This window comes from Cyprinus carpio, chromosome A7 (genome assembly GCF_018340385.1).
Source record: "Cyprinus carpio isolate SPL01 chromosome A7, ASM1834038v1, whole genome shotgun sequence".
NCBI lineage: Eukaryota > Metazoa > Chordata > Actinopteri > Cypriniformes > Cyprinidae > Cyprinus > Cyprinus carpio.
In genome coordinates this window covers 13,650,581-13,672,587 of record NC_056578.1, presented here as the reverse complement: position 1 = coordinate 13,672,587, position 22,007 = coordinate 13,650,581, and the positions used below count along the sequence as shown (strand labels likewise).

The 22,007-nt window shown below is 40.0% G+C and overlaps 2 protein-coding genes and 1 pseudogene across 4 annotated transcripts; all 3 read right to left on the bottom strand.

Moving 5' to 3' along the window:
• Positions 1–376: 376 nt before the first annotated feature.
• Positions 377–9,896, bottom strand: LOC109092914 (splicing factor 1-like). Of its 2 annotated transcripts, XM_042759771.1 has the most exons (12): positions 9,509–9,896; positions 8,150–8,278; positions 6,285–6,360; positions 4,154–4,306; positions 3,964–4,053; positions 3,665–3,848; positions 3,398–3,513; positions 3,213–3,320; positions 2,913–3,099; positions 2,453–2,666; positions 1,438–1,602; positions 377–1,354 (listed from the first exon to the last, which is right to left on the bottom strand). In XM_042759771.1, the coding sequence occupies exons 1-12, from the start codon at positions 9,753–9,755 to the stop codon at positions 1,032–1,034; spliced, it is 1,992 nt and encodes a 663-aa protein (XP_042615705.1). In that variant the 5' UTR covers positions 9,756–9,896; the 3' UTR covers positions 377–1,031. The 2 variants fall into 2 exon arrangements, with proteins under 2 accessions (XP_042615705.1, XP_042615706.1); XM_042759772.1 differs by lacking the exons at positions 6,285–6,360; positions 9,509–9,896 and having other exon boundaries at positions 8,150–8,280.
• A 2,733-nt stretch (positions 9,897–12,629) lies between these two features.
• On the bottom strand, positions 12,630–16,494 carry LOC109092911 (RNA-binding protein 4.1). 2 transcript variants are annotated; one of them, XM_042759765.1, is made up of 4 exons: positions 16,364–16,494; positions 15,084–15,524; positions 13,362–14,234; positions 12,630–12,842 (listed from the first exon to the last, which is right to left on the bottom strand). In XM_042759765.1, exons 2-3 carry the CDS (start codon positions 15,493–15,495, stop codon positions 13,384–13,386), a joined length of 1,263 nt encoding a protein of 420 aa, XP_042615699.1. In that variant the 5' UTR covers positions 15,496–15,524; positions 16,364–16,494; the 3' UTR covers positions 12,630–12,842; positions 13,362–13,383. The 2 variants fall into 2 exon arrangements, with proteins under 2 accessions (XP_042615699.1, XP_018962167.1); XM_019106622.2 differs by lacking the exons at positions 13,362–14,234; positions 16,364–16,494 and having other exon boundaries at positions 15,084–15,495.
• Positions 15,492–20,450, bottom strand: LOC109092913 (annotated as a pseudogene).
• Positions 20,451–22,007: the final 1,557 nt, after the last annotated feature.

The following is a 22,007-nucleotide window of genomic DNA, read 5'->3' as shown; positions in this document are numbered from 1 at the left end:
TTTATAGTGGCTATATGCTCCCGTTTGCTTTTTCAGCTGCAATCCACTTTGAGACTGCACTTCTATCTCTTATACCCTGTGCACAAGAGGGGTATCGATTTTGTCCAAGTAAACTGAAGCCACAAACTGAGTGAAGTTAAAGCATCTGTTCTTTCATTTTGCAGCAAGACAACAAAAATAACACATCTAGTGTGTTTTTAAGCACTATGTGTTGAGCACAAAGAAAACTATTACATTTATATTTAAAAGTTTTAATGTGTCTTGGAAGAAAGAAAAAAAGTTAAAAAAAAAAAACTTATCATTAATTACAAAATTCGAGTTACGAATACTAAACAGAAAGACTTGATGTTAGTACAACAAATGTGAGAGATGACAATTCATCGCCATGCCAACTTTTATTTAGTTGAATGCTTCATTACAAAAATATTGAAATACATTTGGAAGGCAATTAATGAAAAGTTCTTTTAAATAAAAACAATTTGGGGAGGGATGGGACACAAGGTAAGCACAAAAATTATACTGACCACCTAAATAGAGTAAGCCAATCATCTACAACATCTTGAAGACATAAATGTCTTGTACTATGCAGCAACAAATGCACAGCTGGTTAAGAGTGTAAATGGTGGTTTATACACCTGTTGGAATGTTGCTAACTGATTCTTAAGCAGATGCCATTTTTACTCACTGGAGAAAACATGAAAGCAGGCTGGCAGAAACAATACCGAACACACATTCCCTGCACATCAACTTTTTCAACAAATATTCAACCAACAGAAGAAAAACTACAGTTAAAAATCATTAACAATTGAAGCAAATTTACAAGATTAACCACACTGTCTGTCTCTCTCACTAGCTCGATTTCTGTGTCCAAGCATGGGAAACAAATCTGAACCGAGGCCATCAAAAAAAGAATAAACCTTTAGCAACTAATCACATCAAGCTGTTAAATGAACAGAACTAGGTACAGTCCTGTGATGTATATTTTAGGCATCACTGCATGGTCACAGGGCCATAGATACTAAACGGAGCCTTTAACTCTGGGGCGGAGGCGGTGGAGGCGCAGGGGGCATCCCGTAAGGTGGCATACCGGGAATCCCCATCATGGTCACATAGTTAGGGTCCATGGGTGGGGGTGGGGGAGGAGGCGCGTACATCATGCCTGCCGAGCCAGGTGGAGGGGGTGGTGGAGGAGGGGGCGCCCCAGGAGGTAGTGGGGGTTGGACCCCAGGAGGAGGCGGCACCATAGAGGGGTTGCCCATGGGTGGAGGGGGCTGAGCAGCTGAGACGGCCGTCTGCTGAGGCTGTTGCCAGGGTGGCAGGTTTCCTGTTGCAGGGGTGGATGTGGTGGTTGTATCTGGGAAAACAAAAAATAAGTCAGTCTGAGCCAAAAGGAAACCCTTTAATGACATCAACTGTGTACTATTGTAATACACTTACTTTGTTGCCAAGGCAGTGGAGCGCTGGTTGCCATGCTGCTGGTGGGTGGTGGGGGAGGGGCCTGCTGTTGCCATGGTGGCAGAGGTCCTGAGGGTGGAGGTGGTGGTTGGTTGTTGGGGGGAGGTGGAGGTGGGGGCATCATACCCATGGGTGGCGGCAATAAACCTGATCACCAGACAAGGAAAGGAAACACTTTAAGTAGGGATGCACGATATTATCGGAATCATATTAGAATCGGCAGATAACAGCGTAAAATGTAAACATCGGTATCGGTCCGATATGAAAAATTATGCCAATATGCATAGATGATAAGAGGAATAGCTCATGTGCTCAGGGTGTGCTAGTAATAAGATAATGCCAGCAGTGTGGTCATTCTTGAAGTGAACTTTGCCTAAATGGTGATGATTAGATTTACTGTTTTGGATCGCCACAATTAATCAGAGAATGCCCATCCGGTAAGGTCTTTTATTTACTTAGGGGCACTGTTGGATAATTTGTAATAAAATGAAAGTAAAATACGCAAATACCATTAATATTGTGCTTCTGATTAAATAAAGCAGTAATCAATGTCATAAAATCAAATATTTTATATACACAGATTTATTCATTAATTTGTATTGTTTTTTTCCCCCAAACATATTATGAAGCTTAAATACACAGAGCTCTAAAAGATTTTCAGAATTTTTACAACTCTTTTGCTTTAAACCATCTACATATGTTCAACTTTCAAATAAAATGTTAAGGTTACCACTGCATTTGTCTGAAAAAAAAAAAAAAAAAAAAAAAAAATCCCTAACATTAAGCTTTCTGGAACACTTAAGTATCCAAGTATGAAAGCATGCATACTTTAATATTCTCAAATACAGATGTCAGTGGAGTTTTATAGGAAATTTCTCCCAGTGTCAGTGGAAACAAATACCCATTTATATGCTTCTATCATTCCAGGTAAATGTTTTATGCTCTGTTAAGCAGGAATTGTAGAACTTAGAGCCTAAACATCACAGGTTATACTCACCCATGGGGTGTCCGGGTGGTGCTGGGCCTTGGCTCATTGGAGGAGGTGGCGGCTGCATCCAGGGTGGAGGCATTCCATTGGGGTTTGGTGGCATAGGAGGGCCGCCCATGTTTGGCATTGGTGGAGGGAAGTTGTGAGGGCCACCAGGACCCTGGTGCATGCCATGGTAATTCCTATTATCAGTAGGGCCTGAATTCATCCAAGGAGGACGATTCTGAAAGGTCATCACATGAATAAATTACATTTATATATATATATAAATACAAATTAGCTAAATTGTAATGATATTTCACAATACTACTGTTTTTACTGTATTTTCAATCAAATAAACAGCCTTGGTGAGCATGAGACTTTTTCAAAAACATTTAAAAACTTTTACAGATGTAAAGCTTTTGAACAATAGTGCACATTATGAAGAAATTGGCATCCTATAAGGGAAAATGAGTGTCTTTGGGCTTACTGGTGGCGGCTGGTTGTTGTTGGGTCCTGAAGGACGAGGTCCACTAGGGGGAGGATTGCTGTGGCCCCCACCGGAGGAAGGGACTGGAGCCTCTCCTAGCTCTGCCATGAGAGACAAGTACTCTTTATCCATTCGGGCCTTATCCTGAGCAGACTGGGGTGGTTCACCGGGTCGTTGTGCAAAGGAACTGAGAAGAAGAGAAATACAATGAACTGTGCCGTCTTAACTTTACTTGACATAATCAGAAGGAGGTAAACTTCTTGAAGGGGTGGGGGGGGTTTCACTGGTGGATGGGGTTACCTGGTAAACTTGCAGTCTGATGAGATGTGACCTGCTCCACCACACTTTGTACAGACAGTTGTGTTTGTGATGCTGCGAGGCTCTGTGCTCTGCCATGGGCGTAAGATTCTGAGAGAGAGAAAGTAGACATTGATGAGTATCAAACATCTACAACATTTACTGGTCTGCTGCTCTGAGTCTCTCACCTGTTATCATCCTCTCTCAGAGTGCCATTGAGTCGTGCCAGCTCCCTCAGCTGCATCTTTCTCAGATCATTCTGGTCTTCAGGGGTCTCAATGCCCTGCTTGAGGATATTACGAATCTGTGGACAAAAAGAAAGCAATTAACATGCAACAAAATTATTCTTGAGTCTGACAGCTATTCGTTTTTATTAAATGGATTTTCTGATGCCAGTATTAATTCTGAAAACCTGTTTTGACTTCCAAGTACAAGAATATCTGAAGTTGACTCACCTGCTCTACAGCTTTCTTGACGTTCTCCATAGTGTTAGCAGTGACCAGTGCATGAAGAGGTTCATCTTCTCCTGGAAGCATCTGTCCATCCTTACGGCCCACCTTTCCTTCCTTTACTGAGCCTTTACCACGAATCATGATCTTAGCACAGCACTCCTTCTCAATGTTTTTCAGAGTGTTTCCACTGGGGAAAAAAAAAAACAATAGGCCAGAGAGAACTTACTTTATGACATAGTGACTCAAATCCACCAAAAAAATATAGTAAAAAAATATTGAGAGCTCAAAATCATGCAACTCACCGTGGGCCAATCAAAAGCCCAACAAAGTTGATCTCGGGATATTCATCCTGAGGAATCATCACCTTATCACTGACCCGAGTAGCTGGTGGTCTGAGAAAGTAGAAAAACAAAAACATTTGACCAGTAAATATCTGACACCAGAGCCAGAGAGAAGGCAAAAACCAAGAGAGTTAATTTGTTGAAGACATACTTGTAGTCAGCAGGGGGTTTGAATTCAGGGTTCAGTCCTACCATCTCTGTAATAAGAGAATGTCTCTCTTCCTCTATTTTCTTGCGCGTCCGATATTCACGCGTGTTAAGCCTTTTCCCCTCACTGTTGTAGATGGGCTCAGGAGATGGAGACCTGCGAAAAAGAATGAACAACAGAAAGATGCAGCACAAAGTCAAAATCTTAAAGCAGAACTTGCTACCTCAACAGTAAAACATTCAATGGCTTGCCTACTCTTGACTGAAATTGTTTTGACTTGTTCTGTGGTCATTTAAAAAGTGCATGGGATGCCCCAGAGTGCTCATGTTCTAATGGGAAAGACGAGAAAGGGAAGAAAAATGCCTATTGCAAAAACGTACTCTACTGAACCATTGAAAAAGCGGAAAACATTCTACAGATCAAAGAGCTTGAGGCTCAGAATAAGAACATCAGCAGCTTCTAAAACGGATTTCAAAATTTGGCGCCAAAGAGTCCGCTGATTTTTCAAACATTATTAAAATGGGTCTTTATAGTCTCTATATTATCTGGGAGATGAAAAATAGGGCAAATATCTGAGGCAAACGGGGCAACCAACACACTTGAAAAGCGTCTGTTCTTGAATTCTGATCTAAACCTTCACACGATCTCGGAGAGCATTCCAACTGTTACCTTCCCCTTGGATGGTGCTGAAAACCTGTTAACCTGCACAATGAGGCTCTGTGCTTGAAAAAAGTTACGAGAGGGGGAATTTGGGTTAGAGAAATAAATTTGGATTAAATATTAACCTTCAACAGCTCTCAAACAAGACAGCCACACAAGCGTGACAAGTTCATGAGAGGCAACCCGAAGAGGAGAAAAGTGGGGGGGAGGGGGGAGGAAAGAATTTTCTGCTGGTTTTCTTTTGGACTGATATCTCCAGCGCTGAAGCACCCCACAGCTTTGTTTTGCGAGCTGGAAGTTGATGAGTGATCGTTCCTAAATCCTGGAGTGGACAGACCTTTGAGAAGAACCTTTTTAGAGTTGGGCGGTGTAAAAACGTCGGATTAAGATTCTGCCGGAGAACCTAAGGCTGTTCAGAGAGCAAGGGGTGTGGCTACTAGAAAGACACTCTCAGGCCAGAAACATGACATTTCCTGCTACGTTGGATGCTTATGAAGTCTATGAGTGGCCAAAGTGATCAGTGTTAAGGTTATGGTTATTCCAGAAAGAAAAGGTCAGAGGAGTCTCCTCCGAGCGGTCTTCCAGTGCGGAAATCTGGAATACAGTGGAAGTTCTTGTACAAAATGGAGGTAGCCCCATTATGGAAAACCATTACTGACCATCCAATTAACCAACCATTCAGATTTTAGAATTAAGGATTCGATTGTGTTCATCAACACTTCATTTTGGAGGTTAGAAAGAAGGGGCATTAAAAATGCAATGTATAATCTAATAATATTCAAAATGCATTTAAATGGCTTAAATAGAGGGTAAACCGAAACTACTATCTTAGACTACAGGAACTACACTGGAATAATCAAATAAAATCAAGCCTTTGTAATACAAATTTCACATAGAAGACATGCATGCAAGAAAAATACCTACAAGAACAGTACAGATTTTTTAATTTAATTAAGACTCAAGATAGACTAATCAAGATTTCCATTGCTTATATGATAGCACATTATTCTTTGGTAAAGTTAGGTGCTGTGTATGGTCAACAGGTAATCTCCATGATATGTTTTATGATATGGTCTGCAAAACAACTTCTATTTTGTATGTAGCATTGACTAGTTACCTGGCAACACTAACTGAATTAAATAAAAGTCTAATCTATGATATGAAAATATCCTACCACAATAGCCTTCAATCATATCTTTGCCTCTCTGTACAGAACAAATCCAAATTCAACTAAGCATTTCAAAAACTGCAATGTTTAGGCATGTGACAAAACCAATTTCTTAAGTCATTTTTTTTTACTCTAACTAAAGAGAGGCAAAGAAATGAGGTCATTTTAGAGCAAGGCATTTAGACTTAGAATTTCTTCATTTAACAATCACTTACCCCTACATACATATTAATACACTTACAAACTGGCCTCATTAAAAAGGTAAAAGAAATGTTACTGTTGGTGGGTTTAAATTGTTATTCCGACCTGTCCTCAGGGATAACAGGGATTCCCAGGTCTCCTGTACGCAGTTTACGTGTCAGGTCTTCGATCTGCAGTTGGACTGGAAGAAATCAGGTTAGGAAGAAAAAAAACAAGGATGGAGAGAATTGTGGTTAACAACAAAAAAACCCCACAAAAGCAGAAACAGTACACTGTAAAACAGCGAATAAAAAAAAACAATTACCATGGTAATTGTCAGGTCGCTAAGAATCAAGGTCAACTGAAGACTTTTGATCCTCTGCAACGTTTTCTGAAATACCGAAATCCCGCCCAGAGCTTGAAAGTATTCTTAAGCCCATATAGATTTCCCCAAACATCCAGAAAATTTTATGGTTTGGCCAATTTGATGCGGAAACCTGGAGGGATTTCAGTAAATAACTATTTCAGAAAGAGGTTCATTGCAACAGGCTTTCGATTTTATGCCACCAACTTCAAGAAGTGAAACTACTAAAATTCACATTTTTAGCATACATTTTAAAAATACTGCTTCACATACTATAGTCATTTCAAGCTAAAAAGGTGGCAAAACATGAAGGCCTGTCAGGGAGAAAAAAAGTTGGGTTTGAAGTAAATAAAAAAACATATTGGCTAAGTGGCTTGAGCAACTGCATCCTCAATGAGATTGAAATGAAGTTGTTTAGAGGATAACGCCAGTGTAATTAAATGACAGGACTGTAACTTTAAACAACACTAATAATAAACATCATCAATATTATTCAACACTCATCAAGTTATTAACATGTCACGACAACCACTTACCAGATGTCATTAATACTAATCAGTTAGAACAACTGAGATGCAATAATTAGAAATAATCAGACAAACAGATCAGCCTTTAGTGGATTGGGGTTTCTTTTCATGCAAAAGACTAGATTTACTTAGGCCTCAAGCCACGCCAAAAACTGACCTGTAATCAAATAAAGTTCTGCATCACTCATGGAAGCATTTGATGGGTTTTCACATGCAATTTTCTATGACATGCTTAAGAGAATTAAGACCCCACAGGTCACACGCTGAATGGTGCAGGCTGATGGTAGGTAAGAGACATGAGGTATCGATAAAGGACTAGTTAAGGAGATGTAGATCTCTAGGTCACATTATAGTTGAACAAACACTACACCACATGCCACTGCAAAACAAGTGCCTGACAGCAATGAGAAAGCAATTTACTACACACTGCTTTCAGACACTGGGGATGGAGGTGACTTTCGCAATTCAATGTGGGACCTGCATTGCTTGGCAGTCAAATTGGACTTTTTTAGACATTTTGCATAGTAAACATGAGCACTGATGGAGTCCTGCAGCTGGAGACAGTTCACAGCAAGCGGCAACATCAGAAAAACACTGTGGGTTCTTGCTAATGCACATCAGATGGTATGTAAACGTGGACAGTGCTACTAATACCCCAGTGCTTCCTAGACAAAGAAAACGTCCTTACATTGCACATCGATGGAGTTAGTACATTCTAGTGAACACGGGGCAAAGTGCTGAATTTCGATTGATTGGCTTCTTTGAGAAAACCATCCCTATGTAGAGTCATTTGAGACATACAGAGATGGCGATTTTGCTCTGAGACTTTTAGATTGATGGTTCGCAAATAACCAAAGTTATCCCATTAACTGGCCTCAATTATATCACCAAAGAAGTCAGACTAATGAAATCCAGCAATTACATCCTGCACGTGATGTGCAAACTGTGAGGAAATAATAAACCGACAAGTTTTGGGACAAAAAAAGTGAGTTGGCTGGGTGTAGAAAGTATACCCCTCATTCACAAACAGAATGTTCCACAACTTAATAAACCATGTGACTTGGACACACATTATAATAACAATAAATTGAGATATTCACCTATATAAGCTCGTTCCTGGTCCCGAGTCAGCCCAGCAGGGATCACGGTGGGCATGCCCGGGATAACGGTCTTCTGATCAGGAGTTTCGCTGCTCCAGCGACTCCTTTTTCGCTTCTTCTGGCCAAAATCTAACAGGGAATGTTAAAAGTGAGATGTCATTGCATGCAAAGTCTATTGTTCTTTGTGTTTTACCCCATAAAGCCTATAATAACCGTTGCATACATTTGACAAGGCGTTGCCGATGAATAGGATAAACAAAACTAAAGCATATCACCACAGAACTTCCCCAGTTATTAGTTATGACCTACATCAAAAGTTATTTCCCTTTAAATGTTGTGTTTAAATATGCAAATAGCTTGTTTTGGTTAATTTAGAAGAAATCTACAGAAGCAAACAGACAAGGGTAGTAGGCTTAAATCAAACACCTTAATGTGTATTTTGGAACTTTTCTTTCCATTAGAGCAAAAGACGACATGGAAGCAAAATAGACCAAAATCTCAAAATTGAACAGTACATGAAGTGTCCTGCCTTAAACAGGCTCCTCTTCTGATAACTATCCATTCTATTATGTTGTATGCTGACAGATCTTAACAGCCCTCCCTCAAATGTGAAACAAAATGTTCTTGTCACCATCAGTTTGTGTGTGTGTGTGTGGTACAGTTGTGGAAGTTGTTAATATATTTAAAGTTTTGTTTAAAAAAAAAATTAAAATAAATATGAGAAGTGCCCTTTTTTCCACTTGAGCCCCTGCTCTTCAAAATGTCTGTGCACGTCCCTGCCAGTAAGCAAAATTTAAGAATAACTTTTATATTGTTAGTAATATTTCACGATAAACATTTACTGGACTCAAACAACTTAAGTTTACTTGATTATCCATACTTTTTTTTTTTTTTTTAATGCCCAAATAAACAAAGGAAACAGAGTGACATCTGATATTTATATGCACTTTATGCAAATAGTCTGTTTATAAAGAACTGATTGCATTGCAAACTATCAGCATTTATTTAACTTTACTTTTTGGCCATATAAATAACAGCAGCCAACTCCATACTTTTGAAAAAAAGAAAAAAAAAACATGCACACTTCTTATATTTTATATATTAAATTATTTAAAATATTTCAATGCTTCGTCAAAGTAAAAAAGAAAAGATTTATATTTGAGGTTTTAAAGGATTAAACAACAAAGCATGAAGACGATTTCAACCTGTAAACCGTTTATATGAACTACAGTTTAGTGCACTACACAATTTCAATTTTTAACAGACAATGCTACTGACAAAAGCGCACAATGACCGCAGCCACAGCTTCAAAGGACCAGGCCGTTAGTCCTGCGCCTCAGGCCCGTGCACGCTGTTTACCTCCACTCCCCGCCTGAGACTGCAGTCCCACTCCGACTGGGTTCGAGAGCGCAGAACTCACGGCTCCGGGGAACTGCGAGAAGCCTGGGTTTGATAACTGCGGCTGCTGTAAGCTCTGCATCGGGAAAGACACCGCAGGCCCGGGCGGTGCCATTAACCCCGCGCCGGGGCCAGACTCAAAGCCTCGCTTAGCGCCGATACTCGGGTGCAGCTTCCCCAGCGGGGTTGCGTTGGCTCCCGTTGCCATTTCTGGGCGTCAGGGGCTTCTCCGTAGTTTTGTGTATGCACAAAAACCGTGTGTTTCCTCTCTAGACAATATGAACGTGTGTCTCCTAACATGCAACCTTCTTCTGTCACCCGCTGACTAAGATGGCGCCCACTGAGCTCGACAAAGGAAATTTGACGTCAGTTTAGAACTATGTGATTGGTCGATGATTCTGTCAATCTAAGTGTGGTTTACAGTCATTGGATCATGTAGGGTCTGTCGTATTTCCGACGGAACACTGTAGTAGCCTCTCATTGGTCGTTCTAGTGCTCAGTAAGCAGGGTAGGTTGGCTCTTGTAAGTGCGCTAGATAACCAACCACTATTTAGACAGCATGGTTAAAGACACATTATTTGTGTATTAACAGTCCAAAGTTAAAATGCTTTCTGTGAGCAGTTTGTATAAATGTAATAAATTGTCATAATCTCCTATTATTGTTGATATTCAAATCAATAAACATGATTTAAATACACTCTCCCTTATGCCTTTATATTCAAAGGATTCAAAGGGTTTATTGTCATGTGCACAGTGAGGAAAACAAGTCTCCCTGTACACTGAAATTCTTTCTCTGCTGTCCACATTGAATGCCAAGACAAGTGCAAACTATGCAAAAAAGATAACAGATGTAAAAACAGACACACATACATACAACAAACATAAAGTATAGCTATGTTGTATAAGTAGAAATATAGACTATATACATCTGTTGTGCGAGTGTGCAATACTGACTTGTGCAAAACAATAGTATAGTAACATGTAGTAACAGTAACCTGTTCACATGTAGCAGTAATATGTAGTATATCTCTATGTGCGAGTGTGCAATAATGACTTATGTACAAAACATTAGTACAGTAGCCTGTAGCAAATTGAGTGCAACTACATAATAATAATAGCAGCTGTATCATTAACAATGTGCAAATCAAGATGAAGTTACATGATAAGAAATAGCAGCAGTAACATTTACAAATGTGTAAATTGAGCTGTAGCAGTTCAGTCCACCTATTCTATGAGATAAGTGAGACTAGTCTGTGTCCACTGGCTACTCATTTAAGAGTCTAATGGCTGAGGGGAAGAAGTTCATTAGTCTGGAACAGTGTTGGGGGTAACGCATGAATTATTCATTACACTTCTTGGTGTGAAAGGGCTTTTATATTTGTTATAAATAGAACTTCTTATATTAAAACAATCATTTCATATTTAAAAAGTAACGTGAAAGTAACACAAAAGTAACGTAATGCAAGTAACGTAATTAGTTACATTTTAGGGAGTAACGCAATATTGTAATGCATTACTTTTAAAAATAACTTTCCCCAACACTGGTCTGGAAGTCCTACATTTCACACTCCTGTACCTCCATCCTGAGGGTAGGAGTGTGAACAGTCTGTGTTGAGGGTGGGTGGGATCTTTAAGAATGGAGGCAGCTGTCCTGTGGACTCTGCGATGGTAAATGGCCTTCTCAGCAGTCTTCCCCACTCTCTGCAGACATTTGCACTCCCTCACTGTAGTGCTGCCATACCACACGGTGATGCAGTTGGTCAAGACGCTCTCAACAACACGGTTGAGACACAGTTATATTTACAATAAATAGAGGAATCATAAATTTGAGAATCTAACAGCTATTTTTTTTTTTTACATATTTGCACAAATAGAACAATATTTCTTAATTAATTTCCAAGCTAAATTACCATCACTTTTCCAAAACACTTAAAGTTTTTGAATGGCTGGTTATATTACACCAACTTGAGTACAACATGAATACGGCACATTAATCTGAGATCATATGTGACCATGGACCCTGTAACCAAAATTGAAATTTATACATCATAAATAAGCTTTCAATTGATGTATTGTTTGTTAGGATAGGACAATATTTGGCCGAGATACAACTATTTGAAAATCTGGAATCTGAGGGTGCAAAAAAATCTAAATATTGAGAAAATTGCCTTTAAAATTGTCCAAATTAAGTTCTTAGCAATGCATATTACTAATCAAAAATTAAGTTTTGATATATTTACAGTACGAAATTTACAAAATATCTTCATGGAACATGATCTTTACTAAATATCCTAATGATTTTTGGCATAAAAGGGGGAAAAAAAATATATATATATATTGACCCATACAATGTATTTTTGGCTATTGCTACAAATATGCTGTAACCCAGTGACTTAAGACTGGTTTTGTGGTCCAGGGTCAGTAAACAGATTTTACTTGAGGTAGAGGTCAAATAGCAGGAATTATATTAAAATAGTACACAAGCATTTGTAGCCTATGCATCATAATAGGTTTTCTTGGTCCATTTTATCTGTAAATCTTTTTATGGTAGGGTCAGATTGTTTGAATAAAATAGCAAAAGAGAAATTTAAAGCAGATGAATTGGACACTGTCTCTTTAAAAGACCAAAGTTATCTGTAATAGTGTGTGTGGAAGAATTCTTTAAAATATAATTATGATAATGAAAATAATTAAAAGTATTGCATATACATAAGGATATAAATCCTATGCTGATTCAGCATTGTATAAGAGGGGAAAAAGTTTAATAAGAGGAAATGAGGGTGTCGGTATGCAACATTAAGTCAGGAGTGCTGATAGTGCTGAATCACAGGAAAGGGTCAACAGATGGTTAGGAAAAGATTAGGAAAAAAAAAAAGTGAAATATTGTGCATGTATGCTGAACAGCTAGACTCTCTGCTAAGAGCTCTCCCAGCCATAGTTAATGAACTGAGACAGAAAATGTTATTGTGCAAAAATTTTCATTGAGGAAAAATGAATATTCAATTTTCCACAGTTTGCCATACTGTATAGAGCAACTGCAATACAAATACAATTGCTATGATTTAGACAGAAAAATAAGAGATTTTGTTTTAACTTTTATTAACGAGAAGAAAATATTTACAAGTATCTGTATTAAGAATCAAAAAAAAAAAAAAAAAACACGGGCTACATCAAGTTTGTTAAGATGACAAAAGGAGTTTAGTGCCAGGAAGTGGGCCCTCTGTACTGTCCTTGACCCAGGCAAAACAGGATGCATCACAACTTCTAAAATGATCCATGAGCAACCAAGAAACTCCTGCAAAAAGAAAAGATTATCATAAAATCATGTCAGTCATTCAGTTATCTATTCTGTGGACTTCCATGTGCCCAAAACCGACAACATGAAATGTTATAAGACACTTTATAGGTAATAGAAAGTAATAAAGGGCTTCGATTTGACAAATCTGACTAAAAATAACTATTTTATCCTGCTTATATTTCTGAATATATTGGATCTGTAACCTAAATATCCATGATATTATAATGAAGTTGGCAGGGCCTTGCAAAATGTAGAGATCATCAATGACAGGAAATCAAAAACTGATAACAATACTTTACTGCCATTTAAGAAATTCATTCACCCAAAAATGAAAATTCTGTGTCATTCCAAACCTGTATGACTTTTTTCCCTGTGACAAAAGTAGTTGAAGTTAAGCAAACGATGACAGAATTTTCAGCTATTGGAAATATCCCTTTGACAATAATCCCCCTTAAAAACTGCTTTCCGTTTGATCAAACTTTGCTCTAACCTTTTGTAATCCTAAAAAGATCTCACCTGAGTGCGCACAGGTATTAGGCTAGTAAGCATAGCGTGCCCGTTCGGCATATGGATCCCGCGGTACATCGTACGCAGAGCTCCTGGGAAGCGAAGAGACAGGAGAGAGGCGCGACCGTTCGTACGCATATCCCTCCGCCTCTAGGGGAGCTCGCCGGATCGGGCTCCGTTCGCGGACATAGTATGAAGAGGTGGGAGCCGGAGGAGGGGGAAGGGGATGGCGCTCATATTGGTCATGGTTAGAAGAGGACAGGCGCTCTCTCACGATCGCTGAGGAGGATGGGGGAGGAGGGACCGTAGGTGGAACCGCGCGTCTATCTTCGAAATAACTTGCTCCGTACGGACGTGCCCGAAATTTCTCGTAGAAGTCCACCACCCCGTACGGATCTCTTTCCTCATAGGGCGGTCGCCGTATTGGGTACGCAGGCATCGCACTGCCATAGGCCACGTCACTGCTCCCATACGCAGCCTCACTGCCGTACGCGGGGGCCATGCTATTATCAGCGCAAATGCCGTAGCCCGCTGGCATACCGTAACTCATTGCACTCTCAAAACTCGCGCCCCTTCCGTACCCTGGGACGCCGTACCCTGCTCCCCCGGAGAAGCCATGTGAGGGTGCAAAGTTGCCACCGTAGGCCGGCTCGCCACTGTAGCCGCGATGAAACCCCCGGCCACCACGATCGCCACCCGCACCGAACCTGAGGGACCCATGTCCTGCCGAGCCTGGGCCCTCTCTGTAGGAGCCGTTCTGGTCCATTGGGCATTCTTTGGACCAGTGGCCTTCCTGCCCACACCGATAACAACCCGTTCTCTCTCCCATTCCCGGCGCGGTACGCAGGCGGCTAGTCGAAAGCCTCACGCTCATCAGTTTGCCTAAGGAAAAGAAAGAATTTGCCATGATATTTCTATTTTAATTTTTAGGATGCACACGGATCAAACGTTCATAAGGTCAAAGCAGCCACATAGTTATTGACAAAAACACGGTCAGAATTTTTAAAAATGAAAATCGCCATTAGAGTTCAGTTATAATTTTACGTCTGTAATCTGGCGCATTACAAAGCGAAACAGGATTTTAAAAAAAATTTTATGACTGATAACTGACAAATGGCAGATATTATACATTCTACTAAATGTCTTAAAAACACTATTAAAACACTAAAAACTTAAGTTCTTGTATGGTGTATTTAGGGGTTATAACATTATAATGTAAAGTTTAAAAGAAAGGTGGATAAATATAATAAGAATGCGGTTTGAACAAGAAAAAGTAAGTCGTCCTAATAATACAGAAGATCTCAAAGAGTTACCAATAGACTATGAATAATCAGTTTGGTATTATAAAAGAGCATATGTGGTTTGTACAGCATATGTATATGTTGCATTTAAGTAACAAATATGCTCATGAAATGTCTCACTTTCAGAAAAGGACTTTTTTAGGATGAAAATACTTTCAATGAGGAATTGATCAGCTCTGGAATTGATCTAGTTTTTGAGTACCTGAAACAAAATCTACTATATTTTAGAACTAAATGGACATCCTCTATTGACCTCCATATAATAAACAGTAGAATTCCAACTGAACAAATATCCTCCACTTATCACTTACCAAATGTTCTACTTACCAACCTGTAAGGAGGCTCGCATTTGGAACAAATGTGACAAGATAAAATTATTATATATATATATATTTTTAGCCAAACTGGGCAAAGGACCATACTGGTTCACCTTGAAAGGCTGTATTGTCCAAGCCACTAATGGCCTCCATAGCATCTTCCACTCGCTCCATGTGAACAAATGCATAGTCTTTCACTATGTCACACTCAGCCACAGGTCCATACTCCTCAAACCTGGCCCTGAGTTCTTGGTTGGTGCAGCTACTGCTGATGTTGCCGACGTGAAGTTTGGTAGAGGTCTTGGGCTTCCCTTTGCTCATCTCCACATTCATGGCCAAACCATTCAGCATGTAATGGTGAAGATTTCGAATGGCTTCATCTGCCTCTGCTTTGTCATCCATGTGCACAAAGCCAAAGTTTTTCACAATGTCACACTCCGAAATCTTGCCATACTGAGAGAAGAGGGAGCGGATCTCCTCTGCAGTAGTGTTTGGCGAAAGGTTCCCAACAAAGATTTTTACCATTTTAGTAATGTAAAGTCAACGTTCAAGCCCTGCTGTGAGAAAAAAAGCATAATATTACGGTACTGTAGTGTATGTATAAAAAGGCAGGTAAGGTACAGAACAAAGGCATACTTAAATAATACAATACATATAAGAAGGATGATATTCTGTATATTAATCAATAAAAATATATGAAATACATATGAAGGAAAATGTGTGCATTCTTGTCGCATACAGAACAGTGATGTCTAATTTTTAAACAAATCCTTCTTTGGAATCGAACTTTTAAATGAATCGGATGAATCCAGATAATTCAATTGGTCCGAGTGGCTGACGAATCAACAATTCAATGACTCATCGAACAGATTGAATCATTTGTACATGCCCGACTCCTAACTGAAAACCGATGAACAACCGAAGTTGTTGCTATGAAAACGTGCTGAAACTTTATTTAAAAGTTTACAGCATGTATAATTATGCCACATCGGAATGTCAGCGAAACTGAATTGTTCGAAAGAATCGACTCGCGAAACAAGGCGGGCTTACCATCACCAGTAGAGGACAATGAACCAAAAAAAAAAAAGCTACACTTTCTGTGCACTGATTTACGAGGCGCGTAACCTTGCCCGCAAAACCTCTACATCTTAAGTATCGATAAAACAAGATAAGCTCTGTGTCAATACCTAAAGAATCCAAAGCATTCATATTGCATGCATTATAATCAAGTTAGCTTAATGTGCATCTAGCTAACCGGGAACACGGGCAGAAACACTGTGGCAAACCAATGAAACATCACGACAAAATACAGGAAATGCAGGAGAAAAGATTAGCCGTTCAGTCAAGAGGACACTGGGCTAATTTGATACAGAATAATGGATGTTTTTCATACCTTTTCACAACACAATGCTTGCAGGAGCCGGTGCGAGATGAAATGGCGTCACTCTTGCGTCGCATAAAGCGAGGCTGGCTGGAGAATAGAGTTGCATGGAGTTAACACTGCCCACCCCCTTTTCTTTTCTCCACACTGAAAGCCTGCTGTAATAGCTTGCAACTAACTGGAGCTTTCAAAGCATCACGTGGCCAGATAGATCGTGTAATGAGCCGTTACATAATATGTACCAAGAAAACACAAGATCCATTTAACTGAATGATAATCATGTATTCATGTATAAACAGAGGATTCTATTATGAAAGACATATAGGTATTTTTTTTCCCACCAAAATACTGGTTTATTACAAAAGATAATTCATAAAACACACTCCTGAATTCTGTAGGAAACAGACAAACTACAGAAAATCACATTTATAAACATTTTTCACAGAACTTCCCAAGGCACCCATAAAGAATAATCGCCAGTAAACTCTAGCCGTCTTAAAAGGTGAATAAAGCCCTGAGTGAGAGTTGGTCAGCAAATCTAATGGAAGTTTCCAATTCACTCACATGTACAGTCCACCTTTCCGTCTAGGTGCATCATCTTACAACGTAATGATATCCTGCCATAAACAGTCATTTTTTTGTTTTCAGTTTGCATCCCACTGAAAGCTGCCCAACTATTTAGGTTGTATATGAAATCATATTTTTTAAAGGGGGTTAACGATCAAAACAAGCTCAAAATTCATGTCCAAGCTCCCAAATCACAAAAACTCATAGATATTGGTAGAGGAAACAAGTTGACCATCCTGTTGAACATACCAATTAGATATGACACAATTCAACAAGCAAGTACAATTCAAATCTGAACAGTCTGTATATAACAATCACCTGTAGCAAATAATACAAAGAATGTTGGAATGCTGAATATTAGAGTTTTTTTTAGAGCTTTTTGCAGCCACAGGATTAATTACAGATTGCCACTCCCCCTATGAATACACAATGCTGGCATTATTTTGCCAGAAGAAACATAACCAGATTGTCCTCACAAAACATAAATCAAAGAAATTAAGTGGCAAACCAACCTGACAGCTGAAGAAAAGTCTTGGAGCATTAAAAAGGGTAAATAATAGTGCATCACAACTTGACTGGGGCAAAGTAGAGACTAAAGTAAAATTCTAAATCTTAGAGCATCTGTGTAATTGTAGTTAATAGCGGAGTTAAATTACACGGACATTAGACACCCCACCTTACCTCTGGATACAAGTGAAAAGCAAAGCAAAAACCAAAATCACAGCCACTTCTTGCAATCATACACAGATGTCTCCATTGGAAAAGGAAATTAAACTGCAGTTTGTGCATTATGGGTAAAACATTAATGAGCAGAGCTAATAAGCATTGTGATCAATGTGCCTATCCATTCCTGCATCTCTGAAATCCGATGGAGCGTCTGATTGAGGCAAAGACATAGGTGGAGGGGAAGTCTCTTCACTTGACAACACCTAAAAAGGAACAAATATTCTGTGAGATGAAACACTTGACAGGCATCATCTTCTGACTTTTGTACTTTTTAACCCGAGCAAAGCGGCTTCGCTTACTACTGTACTCGAAACGGCTTACGCTTAGAACAGATCACGCTGACATCTCATCTGAGTCATCAAAGTTAACGACCCGCTGTCGCTCACCTTAGCATGTGTGTGGCTTAGTATGCGTATCGAACCCGCTCGGTGTAGTTCTCTCTGGGCCGCGGCACGCTGTAAGTCGATGAGCTCCTTGATACCAGGGAAAGTCGCGAGCGCTCGTACGAGTAGCCTTCCGAACCGGCGCCCACACGTCTGATTGGGCTACGGTCCCGCGAGAAGTACGCCGATGCCGTGGGAGGCGGAGGCGCCAGAAGGCGTCGCTCATAGGGATCGAGGCTGGGAGGAGCCAACCGCATCCTTGAGAGAGAGGAAGAAGAGGGAGGGGGGGGAGGAGGGGGAATAGAGAGAGGCCTACTATCCTCGAAGAAGCTAGAGCCAGCCGGACGAGCCCGATACTTCTCGTAATAGTCAATGCTTCCGTAGCGTTCTCGCTCAAATGCGGACGGCCTCTCGGGATAGGTGCTCAGTGGCCTGCTGGGGTACCGTTCTCGAGCATCCGCACCATACTCGCCGTAGCTGGGACGCCGGCTCATTGGCGGGGGAGGGGGGAGTGGCCCTGCTGGGTAACCTCTATTAGGAAGACCTCCAGGGCCGCCCATCATGCCGTAACTCGGAGCACTCCTTGGAGGGCCTCTACCACCGGGGAATCCCCCCATGCCTCCACCATAGCTACCGTTTTGGCGGCGTCTGCAATCTTTGGACCAGTGGCCCTGTTCTCCGCAGATGTAACAGCCAGTTTGGTCTCCCATGCCGGGCGCCGTACGGAGGCGACTTGTGGACAGCTGTACTTTGATCAGCTTGCCGTGGGAGGAAGAGAACACACGCAAGACAATGTAAAACTTTCTTCCTCTCACGTAAACCGTCATTTTAAAAGAGAATTATTGCATCACGATAGCCACAGAGTTAGGTGGCCCAAAAACTTTTATTCCGTCTTTGTTTACTTTCCATCATGAAACCCATAAACCTTTGGTTCATCTTTGAAACACAATTAGTGCAAGATTTTTGTTCCTCCATTGGAAGCCTGTTAACCGTGTTAAACGTGCTCAATGTATGTGCGCTTACAATGTTTGGTTACATGGACTTTCAATTGAGGAATAGAAATCTCTTACGTTTTTATTAAAATTTAAGTTGCGTTTCAAAGATAAAAGTGTTGTGAGCTTCCGAATGACATGAGGGTGAACAAATGACATTTTTCATTTTTGGATGAACTATCCCTTTATTATTACCGTAGTGTATCTGATGTCTACTGCCAATTACCTAGGAAATGGATTCTCTTCAGCAATTAAAAAGAATTGAAAAAGGATTAGTACATTCTTCCCATTCTAAAAAATTTAGGGAGTAAAATTCAACCCTGGGTAACCGTGGATGTCGTCGGTTCGAGGTTGAGGTTCACCTTGGAAGTTCGTGTTATCCAGCCCACTGATGGCCTCCATGGCATCCTCCATTCGCTCCATGTGAACAAAGGCATAGTCCTTCACTATGTCACACTCAACCACAGGGCCGTACTCCTCAAACTTGGCCCGGAGCTCCTGATTGGTGCAGCCACTGCAGATGTCGCTCACATGCAGTTTGGTGGAGCCCCTGGGCTTCCCCTTGCTCATCTCCACATTTATGGCTTGACCGTTCAGCTCGTGAAGGTGGAGTTTGCGGATAGCCTCTTCGGCCTCCTGCTTACCTTCCATGTGCACAAAGCCATAATTTTTCAGGACGTCACACTCTTTTACTTTGCCGTATTCCGTGAAGTGTTAGCGCAGATCTTCCGCGGTCGTGCTCGAGGATAGGTTGCCAACAAAGATCTTAACCATCTTTATTGCCGTTTTTTTCCTGGACAGAGGGAGCATAGTTTCGAAAGGCACGTTATATCAACAGATGATTCCCTACATTAGTGCTGTGTTGGCCTACAAAACTATAGACAACTTAATCCTATCAAGAGTTTTTTGGTTTCGATTGTGTAGCTTCAGGCCAGAATGATTTACGCACAGCTCAGCATTAAATATGCTGTGTGTGACACTCACTGATCTGATGGAAGTGGTAAAGTGGAAAACCAGGTTCAGTTCTTAGACTTTATGGCGCAGCTGAAATAACTCGCGTTGCTAGGCCACGCATCCGCGTGACCATCACACCCAACGTATTACCCTCAAGTTTTATTTCTCATCATTCAAGTGTATAGTTTTAATTCCCGATTAAAAGTACGACCGATGAGCGTCGGTGAGGTTTTAAGAGCTGTAGGCCAATGGTTGCAACTGTGCAACGCTAAGTTAGCACGACTAACGTTACCGTTACATAAAGTGACCCGAAGAAGACGTCGCCTTATTAAGAAACACGCTGTTACATTACAGTACTACGCCAGACTGCATTACCTGCATGTGAAATCTAAACACTATCACTCACGTACAGTAATTAGTAGTTGATTACGCAGGAACAGCAGTGCCTTACCGTAGCGAGCACGTAATCTCACTGGCTGCCGAGATGAATGAAGCCTAAAATGGAGTCGCCCGCCGTCACCGACAGCACTTCCGGTCCACGAGTAAACAAAAACCCGACACGCGTTCAGAGCAGTGTGTCTGAATAGTGCATAGTTTTTACTGATTATACAGTTTACAAATATTACTATATTCCAAATAAGATCAAAGAAACGCCCAATCTGAAGCAAAGATGTCACTGAAAACTGTAACGAATCATATACAATTTATATACTGTAATAATACAAATAAACAAACATGTTCAATTAACTTTAAATTCTTATTTATAAAAAAAAAAAATTATCTATCGATATATTGTTGAATTTTATACTTATCAGACTAAATGGAGTGACTCAAACCCTAATTCTGCTAATTTTCTAACAGCCGTTAAGGTTTATTTAAAATCTGTTAAAAAAAAAAACAAAAAGCCCTAAGAACTGCATCTCTGTTAAAATAATTTATGTCTGTGATGCCCTTTAATTTTAACATCTTCATTTAAGTTTTTTTTTCCAGTTTAAGTTATTGCTGTTTGTTTGTACGCAAAATGGAAAAAACTGAAATAATCGAGAACTGTCTGAATTTTGCATTTTTTTTAAAGTTCAATTTAAAAATAAGTAGTTTTTAATGTAAAGCCAGGAATTACTGATCCAGTATGTGTACAGCTGTTAAATATCCTAGAGTCACTATTCAAAAACTTTCAGTCAAATGTTTTAACACATTTGGCAGTTTAACCCTCTACTATAAAAGGTTAAGTGATTAAATGTTTAAAAAAAAAAAAAAAAAAAAAAAACAACCTTTATAATTATACACACACACACAGCAGTTTAACACAGAATATATGTGCAGGTTAAACTTAATTTTATGTACATAAAATATATACATACACACTTATACTTTAATACAAAACTGCCATACTCTTAAAAATAACAGCCAAGACATAGTTTGGGCAGAAATTGTTGTTTATTGAAATTGCAATCACCTTAAAAATGGGAAGAAAAAAGTTCCATGCTGAGATCACTGCCATAAGAGGCACATTCATTTGTGTCCCAAAGGTAAATGAATGAACAGCCATAACACATTTTATTGTAAAATCAAGAACTATGAGTGGGGAAAATGCGTAAGTTAACCTAAAATATAAAACTTACCCTCAGGAATGAGTTCATCCTAAAGTATCACTTGCAAAACATTCGGATCCAAATACCTCACCGAGACACATATTCAGTCTCTGCACTAAAGCTGTACCTTGAAACAATTAAGTATATAAAGGCATGCTGAGTGGTAAAGAAACTAAACCGAGCGACTTACCTGTCACAATCAAACTTAAAGGACCACTGACTGTTTAAGGAAATATTGGTAAATCTACCCACTTTGTGAATCAGAGTGATAGGATTATTAGGACACAGGCCAGGAGTACGGAGACATCAATGGTTAATGCAAAAGAATAGCCCTGAAGCCGAAGTGATGGTAATGGTTTTCATTTCGCCGCAGAAGCAGTTTCATTCTCCGTAGTACTTCTAAACTAGGAAGCAAGATGTTATGGGTTTTAATTCGAATGTG